Source organism: Equus quagga, chromosome 11 (assembly GCF_021613505.1).
Source record: "Equus quagga isolate Etosha38 chromosome 11, UCLA_HA_Equagga_1.0, whole genome shotgun sequence".
In the NCBI taxonomy this organism is placed as follows: domain Eukaryota; kingdom Metazoa; phylum Chordata; class Mammalia; order Perissodactyla; family Equidae; genus Equus; species Equus quagga.
The window spans coordinates 35,163,653-35,185,195 of record NC_060277.1 but is presented as its reverse complement, the minus strand read 5'-3'; the positions used below and the strand labels follow the sequence as shown (position 1 = coordinate 35,185,195).

The 21,543-nt window shown below is 34.5% G+C and overlaps 2 protein-coding genes across 2 annotated transcripts in view; one reads left to right on the top strand and one right to left on the bottom strand.

The window, feature by feature from the left end:
- KLHL32 (kelch like family member 32) overlaps nucleotides 1-6,487 on the top strand; it is a 190,334-nt gene extending 183,847 nt beyond the window's left edge. The window contains exon 11 of the mRNA XM_046677862.1: nucleotides 5,475-6,487. Within this exon, the coding sequence (XP_046533818.1) occupies nucleotides 5,475-5,636 (162 nt within the window). The 3' untranslated portion in view covers nucleotides 5,637-6,487. The remainder of the gene's footprint in view (nucleotides 1-5,474) is intronic.
- A 4,171-nt stretch (nucleotides 6,488-10,658) lies between these two features.
- Nucleotides 10,659-21,543, bottom strand: part of MMS22L (MMS22 like, DNA repair protein) — a 125,244-nt gene continuing 114,359 nt past the window's right edge. The window contains exons 23-25 of the mRNA XM_046674494.1: nucleotides 15,154-15,250; nucleotides 13,593-13,760; nucleotides 10,659-12,846 (exon numbers count right to left, since the gene is read on the bottom strand). Of these exons, the coding sequence (XP_046530450.1) occupies nucleotides 12,765-12,846; nucleotides 13,593-13,760; nucleotides 15,154-15,250 (347 nt within the window). The 3' untranslated portion in view covers nucleotides 10,659-12,764. The remainder of the gene's footprint in view (nucleotides 12,847-13,592; nucleotides 13,761-15,153; nucleotides 15,251-21,543) is intronic.

The window sequence follows — 21,543 nt, the reverse complement described above, 5'->3', positions numbered from 1 at the left end:
AGGGGAATAGCTTTTCACCACTGAGTATGATGTAGCTGTAGGTTTGTCATATATGGCCTTTATTATGTTGAGGTACGTTCCCTCGATATAGTTTGTTGAGAGTTTTAAAATCATGAATGGATGCTGAATTTTGTCAAATGCTTTTTCTGCATCTATTGAGATGATCATATGATTTTTATCCTTCATTTCGTTAATGTGGTGTATCACACTGATTGATTTGTATATGTTGACCCATCCTTGTATCCCTGGAATAAATCCCACATGATCATGGTGTATGATCTTTTTAATATACAGTTGAATTTGGCATGCTAATATTTTGTTAAGAATTTTTCCATATATATTCATCAGGGAAATTGGCCTCTAATTTTCATTTCTTGTAGTGTGGTAGTCTGGTTTTGGTATCAGAGTAATGCTGGCCTTGTAAAATGAGTCTGGGAGTGTTTCCTCCTTTTCTATTTTTTGGAGTTTGAGAAGAATTGGTATTAGTTCTTCCTTAAATATTTGGTAGAATTCACCAGTGAAACCATCTGGTACTGGACTTTTCTTTGTCAGGAGGTTTTTGATTACTGATTCAGTCTCCTTGCTAGTAATTCGTCTGGCAGATTTTCTGTTTCTTCATGATCCAGTCTCATGTTGTATGTTTCTAGGGAATTATCTATTTCTTCTGCGAAGGCCAATTTGTTGGCATTTAACTGTTCATAGTAGTCTCTTAGGATCCTTTGTATTTCTATGGTATCAGTTATAATGTCTCCTCTTTCATTTCTAATTTTATTTATTTCAGTCCTCACTCTTTTTTTCTTGGTGAATCTAGCTATAGTTTGTCTATTTTGTTTATCTTTTCAAAAACACAGCTCTTAGTTTTACTGACTTTTTTCTATTTTCTTTTTCATCTCTATTTCACGTATTTCCACTCTGATCTTTGCTATTTCTTTCCTTCCACTAACTTTGAGTTTAGTTTTTTCTTCCTTTTCTAGTTCCTTCAGGAGTAAAGTTAGGTTGTTTACTTGAACTCTTTCTTTTTATGTTAATATAGGCATTTATTACTATGATCGTCCCTCTTCAAACTGCTTTTGCTGCATCCCATAAGTTTTGATATGTTGTATTCACATTTTCATTTGTCTCAAGATACTTTTTGATTTCTCTTTTGATTTCTTCTTTGACCCATCTGTTGTTCAGTAGCAGGTTGTTTAATCTCCACATATTTGTGAATTTTCTAATTTTCTTCTTGTAATTGATTTCTAGTTTCATATCATTGTGGTTGCAAAAGATGCTTGATATGATTTTAGTCTTCTTAAATTTATTAAGACTTGTTTTGTGGCCGAACATGTGATCTATCCTGGAGAATGTTTCAGAATATATTTTTCTTAAGCATACATGGAACATTTACAAAAATCAATCATGTACTAGGGTTAAGGTTAAGAAAACTTTAATAAATTTCAAAAATTAAGTATTATGTAGACTAAGATCTCTAACTACAATGCAATTAAGTTAGAACTTAACAAAAAGTTAAATAAACCTCTATATATTTGGAAATAGTAAAATGCATTGCTAAATAACTATGGGTTAAAGTCAAATGGAAGTTTTAAAAAATACCCAGAACTGAGTGATAATGAAAATACCTAGTAAAGCTTGTGGGATGTAACTTAATAAGTTAGACATGAATCAAAACATAAATTCAAAGTAGAAAGAAAATAGAGTGAGAGGAAAGTAATGAATTAGGAAACAATAATACAGTAGAAAAAATTATCAAAGCCCCAAGTTAGTTTTTTGAAAAAGCATGAAAATCTTTAAGGAAGTCTAGTTAATTGAAGGCTGCCTTATACTAGATGTTGGGCAATCTTTTGGATAACAATAAACAGCTGTTTTCTTTCAAGGAGTGCTTTTAGTCTTTCATTCAAGCATGTATTTGTCAATATTCACTGTCTTTTGGGTTTCTTTTTATTTTTTACTTTTCAGAATTGTAAAACATTGAACTGGGCAATAGGCAATGCTCTGTAATGCTGGAACCCTGGTTTTTAAGTGGCTTTGGGACCCGTCATTTGAGTAGTTGCACAATGGAAGCAAGCTTTGGTTTATTATGAAGATGCAAATTTTAAATATACTTATGGGTATATTTCTACTAATTTTAATATTAAATTACCTCAAGGAATAGAAATCAAGTTAGAATGATCACTGATCATATACACTAACTCCTTATGAATTGAGTGTTCTCAAATAAGTAAATCTGTCCTCAAAAGATGAAGGCATACATATATATTTTTTAAACTACTGAATATATTCAGAGTAACCTCAGGATTAAGGTGATTCTGGAAGAGGTGATTCATAAATGTTTTAATCAATTTATTAGTGGAATAAATTTCACCTCTGAGATGGGACAGTAAAATATTCTAATATATTTGCCTTTTAAGTCAAGTCAGCATTATATGTAATTCTGTGTTCCAGAAGCCATTTTGATGTACAAAATTAATCATTTTGGAAATGCTATGTTTATTCCCTTTGTTGGCACACTGGTCCTACAAAACATAGATAAATTTGATAAAGGCTTTTAAGAGCCTTTAATGTTTATAGATAGTAAATGTCCATATAAACCTATGGCTTGTCACTTAAAGAGATGTTTGGAATGGAAGTCTTCATGGATAATAGATTCATCATATATCATAACTTTCATTTTAGTTATTGACAACTGGCTACAAATTATATTACCATTCATTCTGAACTATGGTTGCACAATCTCAAATACTTCCTTATTTTATGGGTGTCTACAGAATGATTTATTTTGGTTCACTAACAAAAATATATTGATGGTTTGAGAGACTAGCTACACGTTCAAAAGCAAGCCATTTCTTTACTACTTGCTGGAAGAATATCCAACTGAGAAGGAAGATAATGGGAGACTGGGATAGTGTTTATGAGAAAATATTGATTAGAAGGTAGAAATTGGTAAGTACAAATCAGCAGGTTGAAAAGTACTGGAAAGAGCAGTGAAGAAAATAGTATAAACATACTAAAAATATTGAAGTCTAAATTTTTCATAAGTCACAAATCTATATAACCCTTGGATTCTAAGGGCAAGGCTAAGATAAATGAAGACCCCACTTAAATAGTTGAGAGTGGTCTGTGAACATCCAGAAAGACTAAAGTCGTTTTTTTTTTCTGCCCTTGAAAATACCAGCCAATATCCTGTCTCATTAGACTGCCCCTTCTGGACTCTAATCAAGCTTCCTTAACTGTCATTGGTAGGATTCAGCCACAAAGGGATGAAGCACGTCAGATGTTAGGAAAGCATACTATTTTGTTTCCTTCTATGCCTTACCTAGCATAGACTACTTGAGCCATTATAAGGGCAGTCCCAACAAGAGAAAAGCTGAGATGCACTTAAATTAATGCTTGTTTAAAGATTGAGATTTGGACTTGTTAGTAATAAAGACTCACGGAAAATATTAAAAATAGATTCCTGAGGAAAGTGAGGCACCCTTGTTTATTCTGTGGGTGTGTAAGCGAACGTCTGGCACAGAGGTTGACACTACGCTGGTGCGCTGTGGATGATGAGCAGCACGTAGGGGAGCAGCTGCATAAGAGTGCAAGTGATTAGTCTGTTCCAGATCACCTCCACTGCACTTCATTTATGATTACTTCCTTTTGGCTGGAGGATATACTGCCAAGCTGGCACCTCCTTCTCCCAAACGCCTCCTTTCTGCCAGTTTACAGGGGAGTGTTTTGGAGAAAAACTGCCAGCGCTTCCGTTTCCCTTCTCACAGATTAAATAAATTACATCTGCTTAACATATGCAGTCTCTGTTGGCCCAGGGAACCAGACAAAAACTCTGGATGATGACCTCAACTGATATTTTGTTTTCTAAAGATATTTTCAGTTGGGGAGGGGATATCATGTATGGCACTAAATTTTTGCTTTTTCCCTTGGATTGTAACCTTGAGCTCAAATACTGGCTCTACCACTTACTAGCTGTGTGACCTTGAGCGAGTCACTGAACTTTCTCTGTATCTCAATTTTCTTCTCTGTAAATTGAAGACAACACTTAACCTTATATAGTAAAGGTAAATACTGAAAGATCTCTACTTCCTATATTTAATAAAATACTAATCAAAATCCCATTGGGATTTTTCCTTTTGCTCACAGGGTGGGGGAATGATACTTGTTAAACTGATCTTAAAGTTTTTCTAGGAAAGTAAATGTGTAAGAGTAACCAAGAAATTTTTGAAAGTGAATGGGGGAGACTTGCCCTGCCCATTCAAAACAACTGTAAACGCAGTACTGTAGGAAGATATATAAATCAAGAAAAGAGAACAAAGAAAAAGTTTGTATATAGCATATAGAGATATTTTAAGACAGAATACGGGTGTATTGTTCAATAAATGGTATGGGACAGTTAAATGTCCATTTGGGAAAAAAATAGCTAGAAGTTTGATCTCTTTTATTCTAGGCCTTAGTGATTTCCTCCTGTATGAGCTTGGATCCCCAAATCTCAAGGGCCCCTTTCATCTAAAATAATATATTATTGCAGTTCAAGGCTTAAGAATTATCCCCCTAGGTGATAGATGAAGGCATGAGAGTGGACAAGAGCATTAAAGAGGAGAACCAAGAGGTCTGTGGCTGGAATATGGGGGCACACCTACATTTAGGATGCAGGCAGAGGAAAAGGGACCAAATGTGGATAGCAATAGGACAATGTCAATGACAAACTTATTTTCTTTCAAATCACGGAATCCAAGGGAGGAAAGGTTTTAAATGAGGTTAGAGGAAGGTCAGATGAAGAGCGATTAAGATGATTGAGGGCTGGAAAGAGCCTGATGGGTCTGACAAATAGGATATGAGCAGCTTTTCCTCAAGAAAGAATTTCTCTAGTAGTAAGATTAAACCAGATCTGGTGAGGTGGCAACAAGAGCAGACTGACAAGATCCTTTTCCATAAAGGAAGAGATGGAACTCCAGCTTAAAGGGGAAATAAGTGGGGAAAAACTTCCAGAATCAGCTGAACTGATTCTGGATCTCCTACTAAGCTGTGCTATTATATTCTATGTGCTAGAAATGCGCTACATGTCACCAATTTTTAGAACAAAGCTGCAAGGTCAGTGTTGTTTTCTTCATTGTGTAGATGAGGATTTGTAAGCCAATATATGACGATACCTACTAACTAATTTGGGCAAGTTATTTAACCAGTCTAAGGCAGTTTTATGAAATGAAGATAATGCTACCTACCTCATCACTGTTCTGAAGATTAAATGATTATAAATATATGTATGTATATATGTACATGCACAAACAGAACCGTATAGCATGGCACTTAGCAGGAACTTAATACATATTCCTGGTATCACACTAGTGAGAAAAATAAGAGCACCTAAGGTGTGGTCACGGTGGCATAACTGAATTTAGCTGCAGGCTTCCTTTCACGTGTTTACAACTTTATGTTGAGCAATCATCTCTGCTGCACAGGCTTCTCTTCTTCTTTTGTAGGTACTGGACGTAAGTCGAGAAGGCAAAGAAGAAGTGTTCTATGGGCCTACACTCCCTTTTGCTTCCAATGGAATAGCAGCATGCTTCCTTCCGGCTCCATATTTCACATGCCCCAACCTTCAGACTCTTCAAGTGCCTCATCACAGGATTGGCACCATCTGAAAAGCCAATGCTCTGTCAATAATCATCACGAACAGGAGGGAAAAAAAGGCCTGATTTTTGGATGCTGGGCATGAAAAGACTCAGTGGCCAATGCTTCCTTGTTTTGTTTTACAGGTCTTACATTCAGATAAACATGAGCAAAAAATGAACAGTTTTCTAAAATACATTATTGAAAACTCCTGTCACCCTTCTGTGTGTCAACATTCAATACAATATGTATGATTTTTATTGTGGTGTAGCTTAGTGCCAACTTAACAGTCCATAATTGTTCCATGAGTCTTTAGAGCATTCTTTGTACACTTTTTCTAATCAGTGCTGTCTAGGACAAGATGACACTGTTAGTAAGGCAATTTATTTCACAAGTACTGCCATCGATGATCTTAAACAAATCTTCAGTACTTAATCCCTTTACTACTTAAGCCTGGGTTTGTAATTTTTCTTTTAAAAATTTAACATTATGCAGCCCTGCTCAGTAGAGACCCAGCATTATGACATCATAAATTTTTAAATGCCATATTTTATTCAAGGTAATGCGAATAATAGAAGTACACTGGAACAGCAGTTGGAACACCCAGATTTTTCACCTTGGTTACTCTGTGACCTTGGGCTGGAAGCTTAACTTTACAGTGCTTCAGTTTTCTCCTTTTTTAAGGAGGATAATTACTGATTTCTATATGAATTCAGAAGAATGATGTAAGGATTAGGCAAATGCTCTGAAGTACTTTGCCTAAGAAAAAGTGTTACTCAGATTACAAAGTATTTTACCATCTTTAGAACCCTGTGACTGAACAGGGATATTATTATTATTATTATTTTTTTTTTTTTTAAGATTTTTATTTTTTCCTTTTTCTCCCCAATCTTGAGTGTTTGTGGGACTCTTCTCCACCATCAATGCAGATTTCATTACTACCATTTTTAATAATGCATAAGAATTCTTTTTTAGACTAGGGTTTTAGATTTGTCTATAACAAACAAATAAAAAATAAAACATCTCAATAATCACTTTTGAACATAAATTCAACAAGTATAATGTGAGTTTTTTCCCTTTTCCTTGTTAGGATCTAAGTCAGCTTTATTAAAAGGAAGACTTGACTCTGACTTTTTTCCTGTGGCATAGTTTAATCATTCAGCTATCCTTGTCTTATAGGGAATGGCATTTTATTCATGTAGCCACTTTCAGTAATCAGAAGTGAATATGAGTCTTTCTTATTCTAAATAGAGAATTCACTAACTTTATACATTGTTATGTTATAATTAAAACATTAATTTTTAAATATATTTATAGCTTCCGGTTATTCAGATTAAAGGGCGGGAGGGGGGATGAGGGGTAAAGAAAAGAAGTCAATTTTAATAGAGATTGAGTTTAGAGAAAAATACCTTAAGACTATTTGTGCAGTTCAGAAAAGTAGAAATTGATATTGATAACTGATATTTACAAGGATGACAGAGAGTCTGTTTAAAAGATATAAACCATCTGAACTAAATTTTAAAAATGCCTTATTAAGTCAGGAAAATGGACTCCAGCATTTCAGAAATCTTTCCAAAAAGGACGTAAGCAAGAAGTACTTCAGGTTTACTAAAATTTCTACTTGATACACAAATTTTCCCTCCAGTTTTACCTTATAAAACCATTAACATCTATTTGTAATCCCAGACTTTATATCCAATGAATGAAAAGAAAATGTTCTAAAAATAAACTTGCTTGACTGATAATGGAAAGGCAGCCTGAGATTATTCTTGATTTTCTGTGTAGAGTTCTAACTATTCATCTAAAACAAATTTTTTAAAGTTTTGCATAGTTTTTAGAAACATCTTTTACAGTTATTGCCAAAGAACAGCATCCAACATACAACATCCCTCCCCTAAAAAGAAAAAACTCAGATCACTTATAATTAGATCCTTTTCCTCAAATTATCATTAATAAGAAAAATTCTAGAAAACTGCGTTTGGACATATAATCCAGAGTCCATTGAAACTATTCAAATATATATTCTCCATTTAAGTTAACTATCTTATAGTAATTCATCTTCCATTTTCACTCTTCAAAATTAAAGACTATATTGTATTTGTATTTAAAATATTAATTTAAATTTCCATAGGAAGACCATGAAACTTCCAACTATTTAAAGATCATTTCAAGATTTTACCTCAAAGAAGAAAAAGCAGTACCACATAGATATTAGCAGAGTGTTCTTATTGTGGGAGGAAAAGCTAGCAGACATGAATTTCTAAAATAATATGTATGTAAAATGCAATAAAATTCTTTAGATCCTTAATAACAAAATGCCAACTGGTTATGATTAGAGTATGTTTCATACTTTTCCTCTTCAAATTTTCCTCACAGTTTAACCACATGTATATTGTATCCTCTTCAGCCACCAGAATAGCTGAAAAACTTTGTTGTTTTACTATAGAGTATAAAAGCAACAGGAATAAGACAGAAATTATTCCTCCAGGAAATATGGCTCATTTTTGTTTTGGTTTTCATATAGTCAATCTGTCATAAAAAGGGATACTGAATAATTACGGGCACAGTGTGTGTTAAAGACATGCATTTTTATTATATATTATTATTATATGCATAAATAACTTATAAATATGCATGTTAAATAAGAATGCCCAGAATTTTTCCAAAAATACAATTCACAAATGCAAAAAAATGAATTAACTATCAGCACATCAAAAACATATTTAATAAGCAGAAATTAGTCAATTCCAATCACTTGGTACTGATTTTGGCAACTTATCAATATAGTTTATAACAGAACCAAAATACAAATCTCATTAAATATGTAAAAGAATATGCTACTTTGCTGGCTTCCCAAACCAACTGTTTTAACCAAACAAAGCATATTATTTCTATTGGCATACTATACATTTGATTGACAAGGCAATATTTTTAACCCTAAAAGGAGTAGGCAGGAGGTCAGCTTTTGGAATCTGTAAGGTTTACGTAAAAGTCTGTCAATCAAACAGCAGTGGTTTAGTACAGATAATACAGCTTTTGGTGAGGTTTCCATGATATCTACCCCTGATCTTTGAGACACAAGTGCCATGTTAACATGCGGGATTTTGGGAAGGTGGGTTTCCTACAGCCTTTTCCCAACTGCAGGGGCTTGTCAAATTTCTGTATAACATATAATTTAACAAAGGGGAAGTCAAACTAAAAACTGTCGAGGATTCCATGAAAATAGGTCCATGTAATTGCTTAAGAACAAAGCAGCTTCAAAAATTTGTGATGAAGCATGGAAGAAAATAATAGTAATAAAGGGTAATGAACACACACAAATTATTATTTTTTTATATAGATGCTCAGGTAGAAAAAGTCAAATATGCTTAAGAAAATACACTAGGGACAGGTAAAGCTACAAAAGTTTTAAACTATAAAACTCTTCTAATGCAAATGGACTCAATACTGAATGATTTTTGTACAGAGACAATACTCCCTGTTTTTTTCTCTCCATGGAAACCTAATTAAATGTTAAATTAAAATTTAAATCATAACCAAGTCTGAATGTCTAATAAAGTCCTTTCATCACCCTGTTGCCCTTCAGCATCTCGTTTACACTCCATCTGGTATTTTACAGAAATAATTTGACTGGAATACTCATGTGTCCAACATGTATATTTTAACTTTCTTCCAACTTAAGTGTCTGAAGGTTAGGTTTCTGTCGAAAGGGTGGTATTCTAAACTGGCAAACTGAATGACGCTCACTCAAGAGTGTAAAATGAACAGAGCATTCAGAGAGCAGCTAAGACAGTCTAGTCTCCTGCTTGAGGTAAGTTTGGAAAGGGAAGGTAGAGTCAGACGGCCGACAGTCTCCTGACTGAAGGGTTCAATGTCGGCTTATTAACAATGGGAAGTACCTGGACGTCCTTGAGCAGAAAAGTAACATGAGGAAGGTAGTAATTTAGGAACACTAATGCCAGAACTGTGTGAAGGATAAACTGCAGAAAGGGGGACCAGAGATAAGGAGGAAAGAAGGAGATTATAGTGCCCAATAGAAAAAACAGTTTGGATGCATGGGATGGCAAAAAGAAAGTAATAGGAAAAGCCTGTACTGGTGATGAACTGAAAATGGGGAACAATGAAGAATCCAAGATGCCTCTGAAGTTTCAAGGCTAAGTAACCTGGGGAAATGGTGTATTCCCTGGATAGAAAAGAAAGGCAGGAGCTAGACTGGAATAGGTGACAGGGGCAGCTTGACATGCAGCCTCGTGATTTCAGGAGGATCTAACTAGAGAGACTGAGAGAGAAATTAGCACTAGAAATAGATTTGAGAGAGAAAATTAGGAGCTAACATTATCAGTTCACTACTAGAAGAATGTTGAGACAGAGCAGCTGAAGGGCCAGATCTTACCACTGGGGGCAAGAAAGAAGGACGTGACTGTGCTCTCAAAGTACAGTATTCGGAGGAAGGAACAGTAGCACGGAGGAAGCGATGAGAAGATGAAGGAAAATGCAAGTGTCAGATAGGCCAAAGAACCCGAGAAATGAGAATGCACTCACAGATTTTATCAAAAGAAATAACATGACAATGGTAGAAGCAGCAGCCTCAGAGATTACAGGGTATTTAGGGAAAAATGGCTATTAAGGAAGCAGGTCTGGGATGGAAAAAAATGAGACTAAGTGAAGGGGCAGTGAGCATTTTCAAGAATAAATTTTCTTTTTTCTTCAATTAAAGAAACAACTTATTAGGGCTGGCCCTGTGGCTGAGTGGTTAAAGTTCTGTGCACTCCACTTTGGCAGACTGGGGTTCACAGGTTTGGATCCTGAGTGTGGACCTACTCCACTCATCAGCCATGCTGAGCAGGCATCCCACATACAGCATAGAGGAAGACTGGCAGAGATGTTAGCTCAGGGCTAATCTTCCTGACCAAAAAAAAGAAAGGAAGAATAAAAGAGGAAGATTGGCAGTGGATCTTAGCTCAGGGTGAATCTTCCTCAGAAAAAAACCCAAACAGCTTCTTTAAAATTTTACTTATACATAAATAAAATACATAGAAATATATATACATACATATACATCTATCATTACAGACTTTTTGTTACTTATTTTTTAAGTGCAAACCTTCGTTATTCTCAGCATCTACAGATATACACCCTAATACATGATTCAGCAGCAGCTTTTCTTACCCTTTAAAAGTTTTATACTCTAAGGAGCAAGATTCTCAAAGACATCTTTATCAATCTCCCTTAAAAAATAAAAAATACATATATAAATGATCACATTAAAGGCATCACCTTAAATAGATAAAACTCTAATTGCTGAAACTTGCAAAGCAATACATTATTAGTTTAATAAATTATAATGAAGGGGCTGGCCCTGTGGCACAGTGGTTAAGTCCAGCGCACTCTGCTTTGCTGGCATGGGTTTGTGGGTTCGGATCTCAGGCATGGACCTAAACCACTTGTCTTGCCATGCTGTTGCAGCGACCCACAAACAAAATAGAGGAAGACTGGCACAGATGTTGTCTCATGGCTAGACTTCCTCAAGGGGAAAAAAAAAAAAAAGAAAGTAAATTCATTGCTATGAAGTCTATTAAGGAACCTTAAAGAGGCTTTTATTCATTCCATTTGTGAAGTAATGACACTTGATTTTGGGGGGAAAATAGACCATCTGTATGTCATGAAAACAATAGATACTCCTTTAGACTTCACAGGTTACAATTAGGAGAGGGCTGTTACCTATAGTTTGCTGACTGCAATGCATTCCATTTTTACAGACATTTCTTGAGCCAGAAAAGTGTTGAAATGTTTTCTTGAAGGACTAGAACTATGATAAATATTACAGTCCCAAGAAGAAAACAATAAATCATTTCAAAGTTAGCAGACATGACATGTAAGAAAACATTGGAAAAAAGTGGGGTCATACATCTAGGATGTACTATATCTTTAGAGAAAGAGGAACAAAACTGAGACGTGTTCTTTCCCTCTGCTGTGCCTGAGTAACAGTAATCATGTCTGCACACCTCCACACAGAACACAGGCCACCAAATATTTTCACATACATCATCCCATTAATTCTTACAAGAGCATTGTGAGATAGAAAAAGTTTCTTCTTCTTTCTACATGAATAAACTGAGGCTCAGAAAAGTTAAGTAACTTGCTCAAGGTCACAAAACAGTGCTGCGTTTGAGACCGAGGTGGGTTCCCAACATTAGGACTGGCATTATTTTTACTAAATAATGTTCAATCACAAAAAGGAGTCAAGGACAGGAGCCCAAGTGGTAAAATAAATCTGGATAAGATAGTTAAGTTGAGAGACAGCATCTGCTAAAAGAAACTACACTGGTTCCCTGTGAACATAAAAGATGCTAAGTTACAAGAAGCTCTAATTGAAGAGCAAAGAGATAATCAGCTGGCTTCTCAGACCTCTTCTGGTAATTTGTAATTGATTTTTCAGAATATTATTTATTCTCTTTTCTAAAGGCTCTTGTTTATCTTCCTCCTAATAGGTATTTTAATGACACCTCCTAAAGAAAGGATGGGTACAGAAAAACATCCAGCAGCAGCTGGAACCTAAGCATAAACACTGTTGGCTTAAGTTTAAAAAAATTTTATATATTATGTGTATAAATCATTTAGCCAATTCAGTCTCATTCCTCACAGAATTAAGTGTGCTTTGTAAGGGTTTTACTAACTTGCCTCACACATAGTATGAAAAAGGATAAGAAACACGCAGTCCCATCTTCTGATCCCCCCTCTAAAAGAACCCAGCATGGGGTAGTCAGGTAATTTGAAAAAGTATTGTATTAAAACATAACTTGTAAAAAACAAACACAAATCGCTCAGAATGCAGGAAGTCACATTACAGTAAAAAGTCCATGGATCAACCAGTACAAACCTGCTTAATAGTCACACACAGATAACACTCCCAGTTAGAAAGATTTTCTTTAGTTTAAAATCTCTTCAAAATAGAATGCAGTTTTGCCAAGTTCCAAAGATCCTATAACATAATTAACCTTTATTTTCTTATTTATATACTTTATACTTACACGTATGTAAGGAAAACATCCTAGAAAGCATTTTTAACAGAACATTATACAATTAATTAAAAGTAGGAGTCAAAATGGTGCAAAGTGGCCTTAGATAAGTATAATAGAGAAGATTAGTCATAAAATATATTAGGTATTGTCATTTTCCAGTCTCTGCATCTCATCTTGTCCATCTTGTCCTAGGTGAGATAAAAGTTTGCTATAGGCTTCCCTGTTTAAGAAAAAAGAAAAGAGGGCAGATGTATTTGTTACCTTTTCCATTATTTTTTATTTAAGTATTTACACATTGACTCTGCCTGAATCTCTGTTTGTTTATACACACACACACACACACACACACACACACACACACACACACACAGAGTTAGTTAAAGTACTTTGATTCTTTAACAAACTTTGGGACTTATAAGGATAGTGTGAGTACTGACCCCTCTAAAACAATTTCTTTAGGAACTACTGGCTTATTCCTACAATGTTTCATTACTCTAAATAGTCCAGCGCTATCTTCAGTTGGGGTGTAAGCCTGTAAGAAAAAAAGCCTTACCATCTATTTTTGACCAAAACCCATATTATCTAATTGGGTCACTCAACTTATTCAGTGGATACACATGATATAGTTGATTCAGTAAATCAGGCATTCCTCAAAGGGGTTGATTTGTCACAATGGATTTTATACAAAAAGAAGACCCCTGAGGGTCTACAGGCCACTTCCCAGTGAGGAACACTGCAGGAGTTTTGAGCAACAGCTGCAGTGCTGAAATATACAGCTGTCCAAGGTGGTCACTTTGAAAAGAACAGTATGCGAATGGATGTGTGAATCACAGTATTAAAACATTTTTCAACTCAAAGGAACACAGTCCAAATTTTGGGGAATGGAAAATAAGCCATTTCTAGAAAAAGAGTCTAGATTTTATAATCATTATGCCCCAAAGGATATAACCAAATTATCAAACATACCTTTGTGCTATATTTCTGCCAAGGCCCCATTTCCGCTCTGAATCCTTCAGAGACTGAGTGAGGGTAGAAATCAAGTGGACAACAAGCTGCCGGTCCAATGCAGCTACTGTTTCTAAAATGTTGTAAATCTGATAACTGTATCTCGTATCATAATCCTGGATAAAATGCCTGAAATTAAATCATGTTACTTAGGGTTACTTCTGGGGCAATTCCTCGGGTTGGTATCTCTAAGGCAATCAGCTGAAACCTGAATACAAGAAAGATCATTTCATCTAAGATTACCTTAAGAATCTAGATGCCATATGAAAACTATCTATAACACAGGAATAAAAGACAGAAATGGCTTTTTTCAGTGTGAGCCTTGACCAGAGTGATGGCATTGGAAGGAAGAGGGAAGAGTTGCAATCCCAGGAGAGAGAAAAAGGGAACAGTCTAATCCCAGGGACTTTTTTGCTATATCCTGCATGTCGAAATCTGGGTAGTAAGGATGTGGAAGAGACTAAGACAGGAAAAAACGAGTCCAGTTTCCTAGATGTGTTTCAGTTCTTCATATCTCTAGATATATCCAACAATATTTTTATGAGGCAAGTTATTCATAACATATTTTTATATTCCTTAACTGAATAAGAGACTTTAGACCCAGAAGGGGTCTTTATAAATAAGAATTATAAATTTTAATACTGAAATTTCCACTCTCTCCCCCCAAAAATAAAAGCCACATGGCTTAATAAATTGTACATAACAAACACGCAGTCTTTGTTCATATAAAATTCTCTCTCCCCTCTTAAGGTTCTACAGTTTTCACAAATTCACTAGTTATTTCAAGTGATCACAATTTAAATAAACTCTAAGTAAACACTTGACAAGTGCCGATTATGTGATGAGAAAAGAAACTGAGGAATCAAAGATCCAACACACAATGAAGAAAATGGACCTGAATTATTTACCACAGTAGTGCTAGAGATATGTAGGAGAAAGGTGAACTGGTAGAAACTGTGTGAAAGAAATACTTAAAAATACTGCCCTAACTGAAAACACAAGACTCTAAAGAAGGCAAAGCAGGGGAAAAAAACCGAAACACGACATTCCTGAAGTTGCACTGTTATTCTTCTGAATGAACAACAGATCTACTCCTACAAAGTCTATGCTTCACACATGAAATATAACGAAGCTTTCTGGGTCTACAGTATCCAAAGCAAGTAAGCAAGCTAGTGACGTGTTCTTCTACGCTGGGTGTGAGTGACGCATTACACAGCTCTGAAGGCTGTGCACCTGTCATCGTGACTCACGTTTCCCACTTTTTCCTCTTAAAACCATGCAAGAGTGTTCCTTACTCAATTTTCAGTAATTTTAAGTCAGCTCACTTATCTTTCTCCCTGGCACCTTTATTTTTTAATAAAATAACACAATGCAACAAAACTACTGCCAAAAATACAATAATTGAAATACTATAAACAAGTAGTAACACATTATGTTTTGGATAATTAGTTATTTAAAAAACATGTTGGCTGTCAAATGGCTGGCAGTAGTCTCCTTGCCAGTTGGCATATTTTCCAGTTACCTAAACACAGAAGTCAGCTGGGCGGCACGCTCTCCTCCTGACCCCACTTGGCAGGCTTTTAGCATGTATTGCAGGTTCTCTGTGGCCAGCCTTTTAACTAGGAGGAAAAATTATTGCATTACACACTGTGTCTGAATTGACCATCTGGATCCTCAGTTTTATAAACACTCGATTTAGAAAAATATGTCGCTTTCTTAAAGTGTACATGCTTTTTTATTTTTCAAAATTCAATAGTTATGAGTTTTTTTGTTCTAAAGTATATCTTCCAATCTATCTCCTTACCTTCCAATTTAAGAAAATACAAAAAGCTGAAGAGTCTACTTTTTTACAACCTTATAACTGAAAAAATACATGTGAAGATATGTCTTTCTCTTAGAAAAGAGCTCACATTCAAAAACACTATACCATCCTAATACTGCAAGCACTGTTATGAACTGGCAAAGACAGCCTGTAATAATTCAGCTGATTTACAGACAAGCAGATTGATTTTTTAAATTCATAAGCACATTCCCTCCCACTCACCAACAAATATAAATGTAGCAAATTAGAAACCACCAACAATTTACCTTCACTTAAAATTAGTCAAAGATATACACATATACCAACTATTCGTGATGCTATCTTCCTTTCAAAAGGAAGCAAAGTTACAAAAAGAACATTTGTATTCTTTAAATATTTAGCCAAATGCATTAAAATTGTGCATGTATACATAAAAATGAAAAAAATAAAGTGTGAAGAAAGGATGTAGAATATATACTCCTATGTTCATTGCAGCATCAGTCACAATAGCCAAGGCTTGGAAACAACTTAAGCGTCCATCAGTGGATGAAAGGATAAAGAAGATGTGGTATAAATATACAATGGAATACTACACAGCCATAAAAAGGATGAAATCTTGCCATTTGGAACAACAGGGATGGACCGACCTTGAGGGCAGTATACTCATCAAAATAAGTCAGATGGAGAAAGACAAATACCGTATGATTTCACCCATATGTGGAAGATAAAACAACAACAACAACAAATCATATAGACACAGAGAATAGATTGGTGGTTACCAGAGAGGAGGAGGGTTGGGGGAGGGTGAATGGGATAGAAGGGGGACGTTTGTATGGTGAGACTTCTGGTGGTGAACACGATGTAGTCTATACAGTAGTCAAAATATAATGATGTACACTTGAAATTTAATGTTATCAACCAATATTACTTCAATAAAAAAAGTCTATAGAAAATTCAGTATGTTCCAAATGCTACTAAATTTTTGTTCTATTGTTTTTGGCACGTTAATTATAAGTAACTGGGGGAAAAAGTGCTCTGTCTATGAATAAAAAAATTTGAAAAACTGTAATCCATTATAAAAGGAGCACCAAACATATGACATACATGAATTTAAATTAACTAATATTAAGTAATAATGTTTTCCAAGGCATGAGGGTAGTGGATAAAGAAGATAGCATACTTGTCTCGTTATTGAGCAAATAATTTCTTATATTAGATACAATTCTAGAACCAGTATAATGGGTCTTCTTAAAAGATGTTTTTTTGAAAAACAAACCCTGAAAGCTCTTCTGTGGAAAAAAGCACCAGAACACAAAGAAAGAGCTTTAATAGAGTATTAATAGTAAGCATGTAAAAAAAAACTTTATTGAGGTATAATTAATATATCGTAAAAACCAACCTTTTAAAGTGTATAATTCATTGCTTTTAGTATATTCACAGAGTTGTGAAGCCAACATCACTATATAATTTCAGAAGAATTTTCATCACCTTCCAAAAGAAGCTTATACTCATTAGCAGTCATTCGCCATTTTTTCCCCCTGCCCAGGCCCTGGAGACCACTAATCTACTTTCTATGTCTATGGATTTGACTCTCCTGGAAATTTCACATAAATGGAATCATACATGTGGTCTTCTGTGACTGCATTCTTTTTACTTAGCATAATGTTTTAAGGTTTCTCCATGTTGTAAGAATGTACCAATACTTCATTTCTTTTGGTGATCAAATAATATTCCCTTGTATGGATATACCCCATATTGTTTATCCATTCATTACTTGATGGATATTTGAGTTGTTTCTATTTTTTGGCTATTATAAATAACACTGCTATGGATATTAGTGGAGTGAGTTTTTAAAAAAGAAATTTGTCATCTTTATTTCTTTAATTAAACTGAGTTTTTTAAAACTTAATCTCTTTAAGTTTTTTTATAATAACAGCTTTATTGTCATAATTCACATACTATACAATTCACCCATTTAACAAGTACAGTTCAATAGTTTTTAGGATATTCACAGAGCCACGCAATCACCACCACAGTCAACTTCAGTCAACTTCACCTTGAAAAGAAACCCCACACCCTTTGGCTCTCACTCCCTACCCTCTGATAACCCCTAAGTAACCACTAATCTACTTTCTGTCTCTATAGATTTAACTATTCTAGACATTTCATATAAATGATTACATAATATGTCGTCTGTTGTAACCAGCTTCTTTCACTTAGAATAATGTTTTCAAGGTTCATCCATTTTGTAGCATGTAGCAGTACTTCATTTGTTCTTATGGCCAAATAATATTCCACCGTATGGATATATCATATTTTCAAAATCTATCCATCAGTTGATAGGCAGTCTACCTTTTGGCTATTATGAATAATATTGCTGTAAACATTATGAACAAATTTCTGTGTGGACATATGTTTTTGTTAATCTTGGGTATATATCTAGGAGAGGCATTGTTAGGTCACATGGTAACTCTATGTTTATCCATTTGAGGAACTACTGGACTGTTTCCCAAAGCTACTACACCATTTTACATTCCCAACAGCAGTAAACGAGGGTTCTGATTTCTCCACATTCTCACCAAACCTTGTTATTATCTGACTTTTTCATTATAGCCAACCTAGTGAGTATGAAGCAGTATCTCATCGTGGTTTTGATTTGCATTTCCCTGATGACTGAAGACACCGAGCACCTTTTCAGGTGCTTATTAGCCATTTGCGTATATTCTTTGGAGAAATGTCTATTCAAACCCTTTGTCTATTTTTTAATTGCTATTTGTCTTTTTATTATTGAGTTGTAACAGTTCTTTATATATTCTAGATAAAAGTTCCTTATCATATAAATGATTTGCAAATATTTTCTTCCATTCTGTGGATTGTCTTTTTACTTTCCTGATAGTGTCCTTTGAAGCACCAGTTTTAAATTTTGACTAGGTCCAACTTAGCTCTCATGGCTTATGCTTTTGGTGTCATATCTAAAAATTCATTGCCAAAATCAAGGTCATGAAGACTTAATCCTATGCTTTCTTCTAAGAGTTTTATAGTTTTAGCCTGACATTTACATCTAAGATCCATTTTGAGTTAATTTTTGTACACGTTGTGAAGTAAAGGCACATGTTCATTCTTTTGCATGTGGCTATCCATTTGACCTAGCACAATTTGTTTAAAGGACTATTTCCCACCCTGTGAATGATCCCGGCACCTCTGTCAAAGTCAGTTGACCATAGACACACGGGTTTATTTCTGGACTCTCAATTCTGTTCCATTGATCTTTGTCTATCTTTATGTCAGTACCACACTGTCTTGATTATTGCTGCTTTGTACTAAGTTTTGCAACTGGAAAGTGTGAGTCTTCAACTATGTTCTTTTTCAAGATTGTTTTGCCATTCTGGGTCCCTTGCAATTCCATATGAATTGTAGAAATCAGCTTGTCACTATCTACAAGGAAACCTGCTGGGATGCTGGTAGGAGTTGCACTGGATTTGTAGATGAATGTAGGGAATACTGCCACCTTAATAATGTTAACTCTTCCACAATCCATGAAAATGGGATATTTTTCTATTTATTTAGATATTCCCTAATTTCTTTCAACAATGTTTAGCAGTTTTCAGATTATGTTTGTATTTCTCTTTTGTTAAATTTATTCATAGTTTTTCTTTTTTGAGGCTATTATAATGGAACCATTTTCTTAATTTCATTTTCAGATTGTTCACTGAAAGTATACAGAAATAAAATTGATTTTTGTATCTTGATTTTGTATCATGCAACCTTGCTGAACTTGTTTATTGTTCTAACAGTTTTTTAGTGGAGTCCTTAGGATTTTCCATATCATCTGCAGACAGGGATAATTTTAGTTCTGCCTTTTCAATCTAGATCCTTTTATTTCTTTTTCTTCCCCTGACTAGAACTTCTAGTACAATGTTGAACACAAGTGGCGACAGTGGACATCCTTGTCTTGTTCCTAATCTTAGGGTGAAAGCATCTCCATTAAGTATGATGTGAGTTGTCATATTTTCACATATGTCCTTCATCAGATTGAAATAGTTCTCTTCTATTCCCAGTTTGTCATTATGCAATGCCCCTCTTTATTTCAGATAATTCTACTTGTTCTGAAGTCTGCTTTGTCTGAAACTAAATAGCTACTACAGCTTTATTCTGGCTTATGCTAGCAGTGTATATATTTCTCTATCCCTTTACTTTTAATGTATCTGTGTCTTTATATTTAAAGTGGGCTTCCTATACACAACATATAGTTGGGCCTTGTTTTTTAATCCATTCTGTCAATTCCTGTCATTTAATTGATTTATGTAGACCACTCACATTTAAAGTGATATAGTTGGATTAATAGCTACCATTTACATAACTTTTCTATTCATTGCTCTTGTTCTTTTTTTCTTAATCTTCCACTCTCTTTCTGCCTTCTCTGAACGTTTTAATTGAGCATTTTATAGGATTCCATTTTCTCTCCTTTCTTAGCACATTAAATATACTTCTTTTAAAAATTTATTTTCAGTAGTTGCCCCAGAGTTTGAAGTGTATAATTATAACTAATCCAAGACCACTTTTAAATAACACTGTATTCCTTCATGGGTAGTGCAGGTACTTTTGAACAGAGCATTCCCAATTCCTTTCTCCCATCCTTATAATACTGCAGTCATTCATTTCACTTATCCATAAGGTCTAATTACCAAATACCTTGTTGCTATTATTATTTTGAACAAAAAGCTATCTATTAGATTCAAACTGGAGAGAGAGGTAGATACAGAGAATTACAGCTTACCAGGCCCAGAAGGCTGCTGCTGGAGCTGATACTGGTAGAAATACTTAAATTGAATTTGACAAATCGCTGTATGTTCAGTTTTGGGGGCAGTGGTTTGCCCTATGACTTCAATTCTCTGATGCATCTAAGAAGAGTTGTTTTTCAGTTAATTCAGATTTTTTCTTGTGGTAAAGGTGAGAGTCATGATTTCAGAGCTCTTTACATGTTGACATGGAAAACCCAAGTCCTCCAACTCTAACTATTGACTGTCTATTTCTCCCCCTGTTTCTCTCAGTTTTGCTTCCTGTATTTTGGTGTTCTGTCATTAGGTGCACGTATGTTTGTAATTGTTAAATCTTCCTGATGGATTGACTCTTTCATCATTATAAAATTTCTCTCTTTATTTATGGTAACATTCTTTGGCCTAATGTCTATTTTGCCTGATACTATATAGCACTCCAGCTTTCTGTGCTTTTGGTTTGCATGATGTTGTCTTTTCCCATCCTTTTACTGTCATTATTTGAACCTAAAGTGTTTTCTGCAAATAGAATATAGTTAGATCTTTTTTAGAAAATCCATTCTGATAATCTCTGCCTTTTGATTGGATTGCTCAATCCTTTCACAATTAATGTTACTACTGATATAGTCAGATTTACAACAGTCATTTTACTTTTTGTTTACTAAATGTCTTGTGGGTTTTCTTCCTCTAATCTCCTTTACTGCTTTCTTTTCACATTAAATGAATATTTTAAAATGCAGCATTTTAATTTCTTTGATGGTTTTTTATTAGTTTTGAATATTTCCTTAGTGGTTGCATTAGGCTTACCACATACATCTCAACTTACCAGAGCTTCAGATTTACAGGAATTTAATTCTAGTGAAATATAGAAACATTACTCCTATATGGCACAATTCCCTTCTTCCATTTTTTGTGGTATTATTGTTATACATATTACATCTACAAAAGTTACAAACTCAACGATAGTTATTTTTTATATGCTTTTATATCTTTCAAACAAACTAAATAAGAGAAAGAAGAGCAAGTATATATTTTAGCTTTTGTTATGTTACCCTTCTTATTTGTCATTTCTGGTTCTCTTCATTTGTTTCTGTGTATTTGAGTTAACATCTGGAGTCATTTCCTTAGCTCAATACATCACCTTTGTACTATTATTGGCAAATATATTACATTTCTATATGTTATAGGCCCAACAAGACATTATATACACATTGTTTTATACAATTGCTTTTAGAATAAGGTGAAGAACTATACATTTAAGCTGCTTTTTATAATTACATAATTACCTTTACTGGTGTTCTTTGTTTTTCCTGTCTGGGTCACTTAACTTTTATTC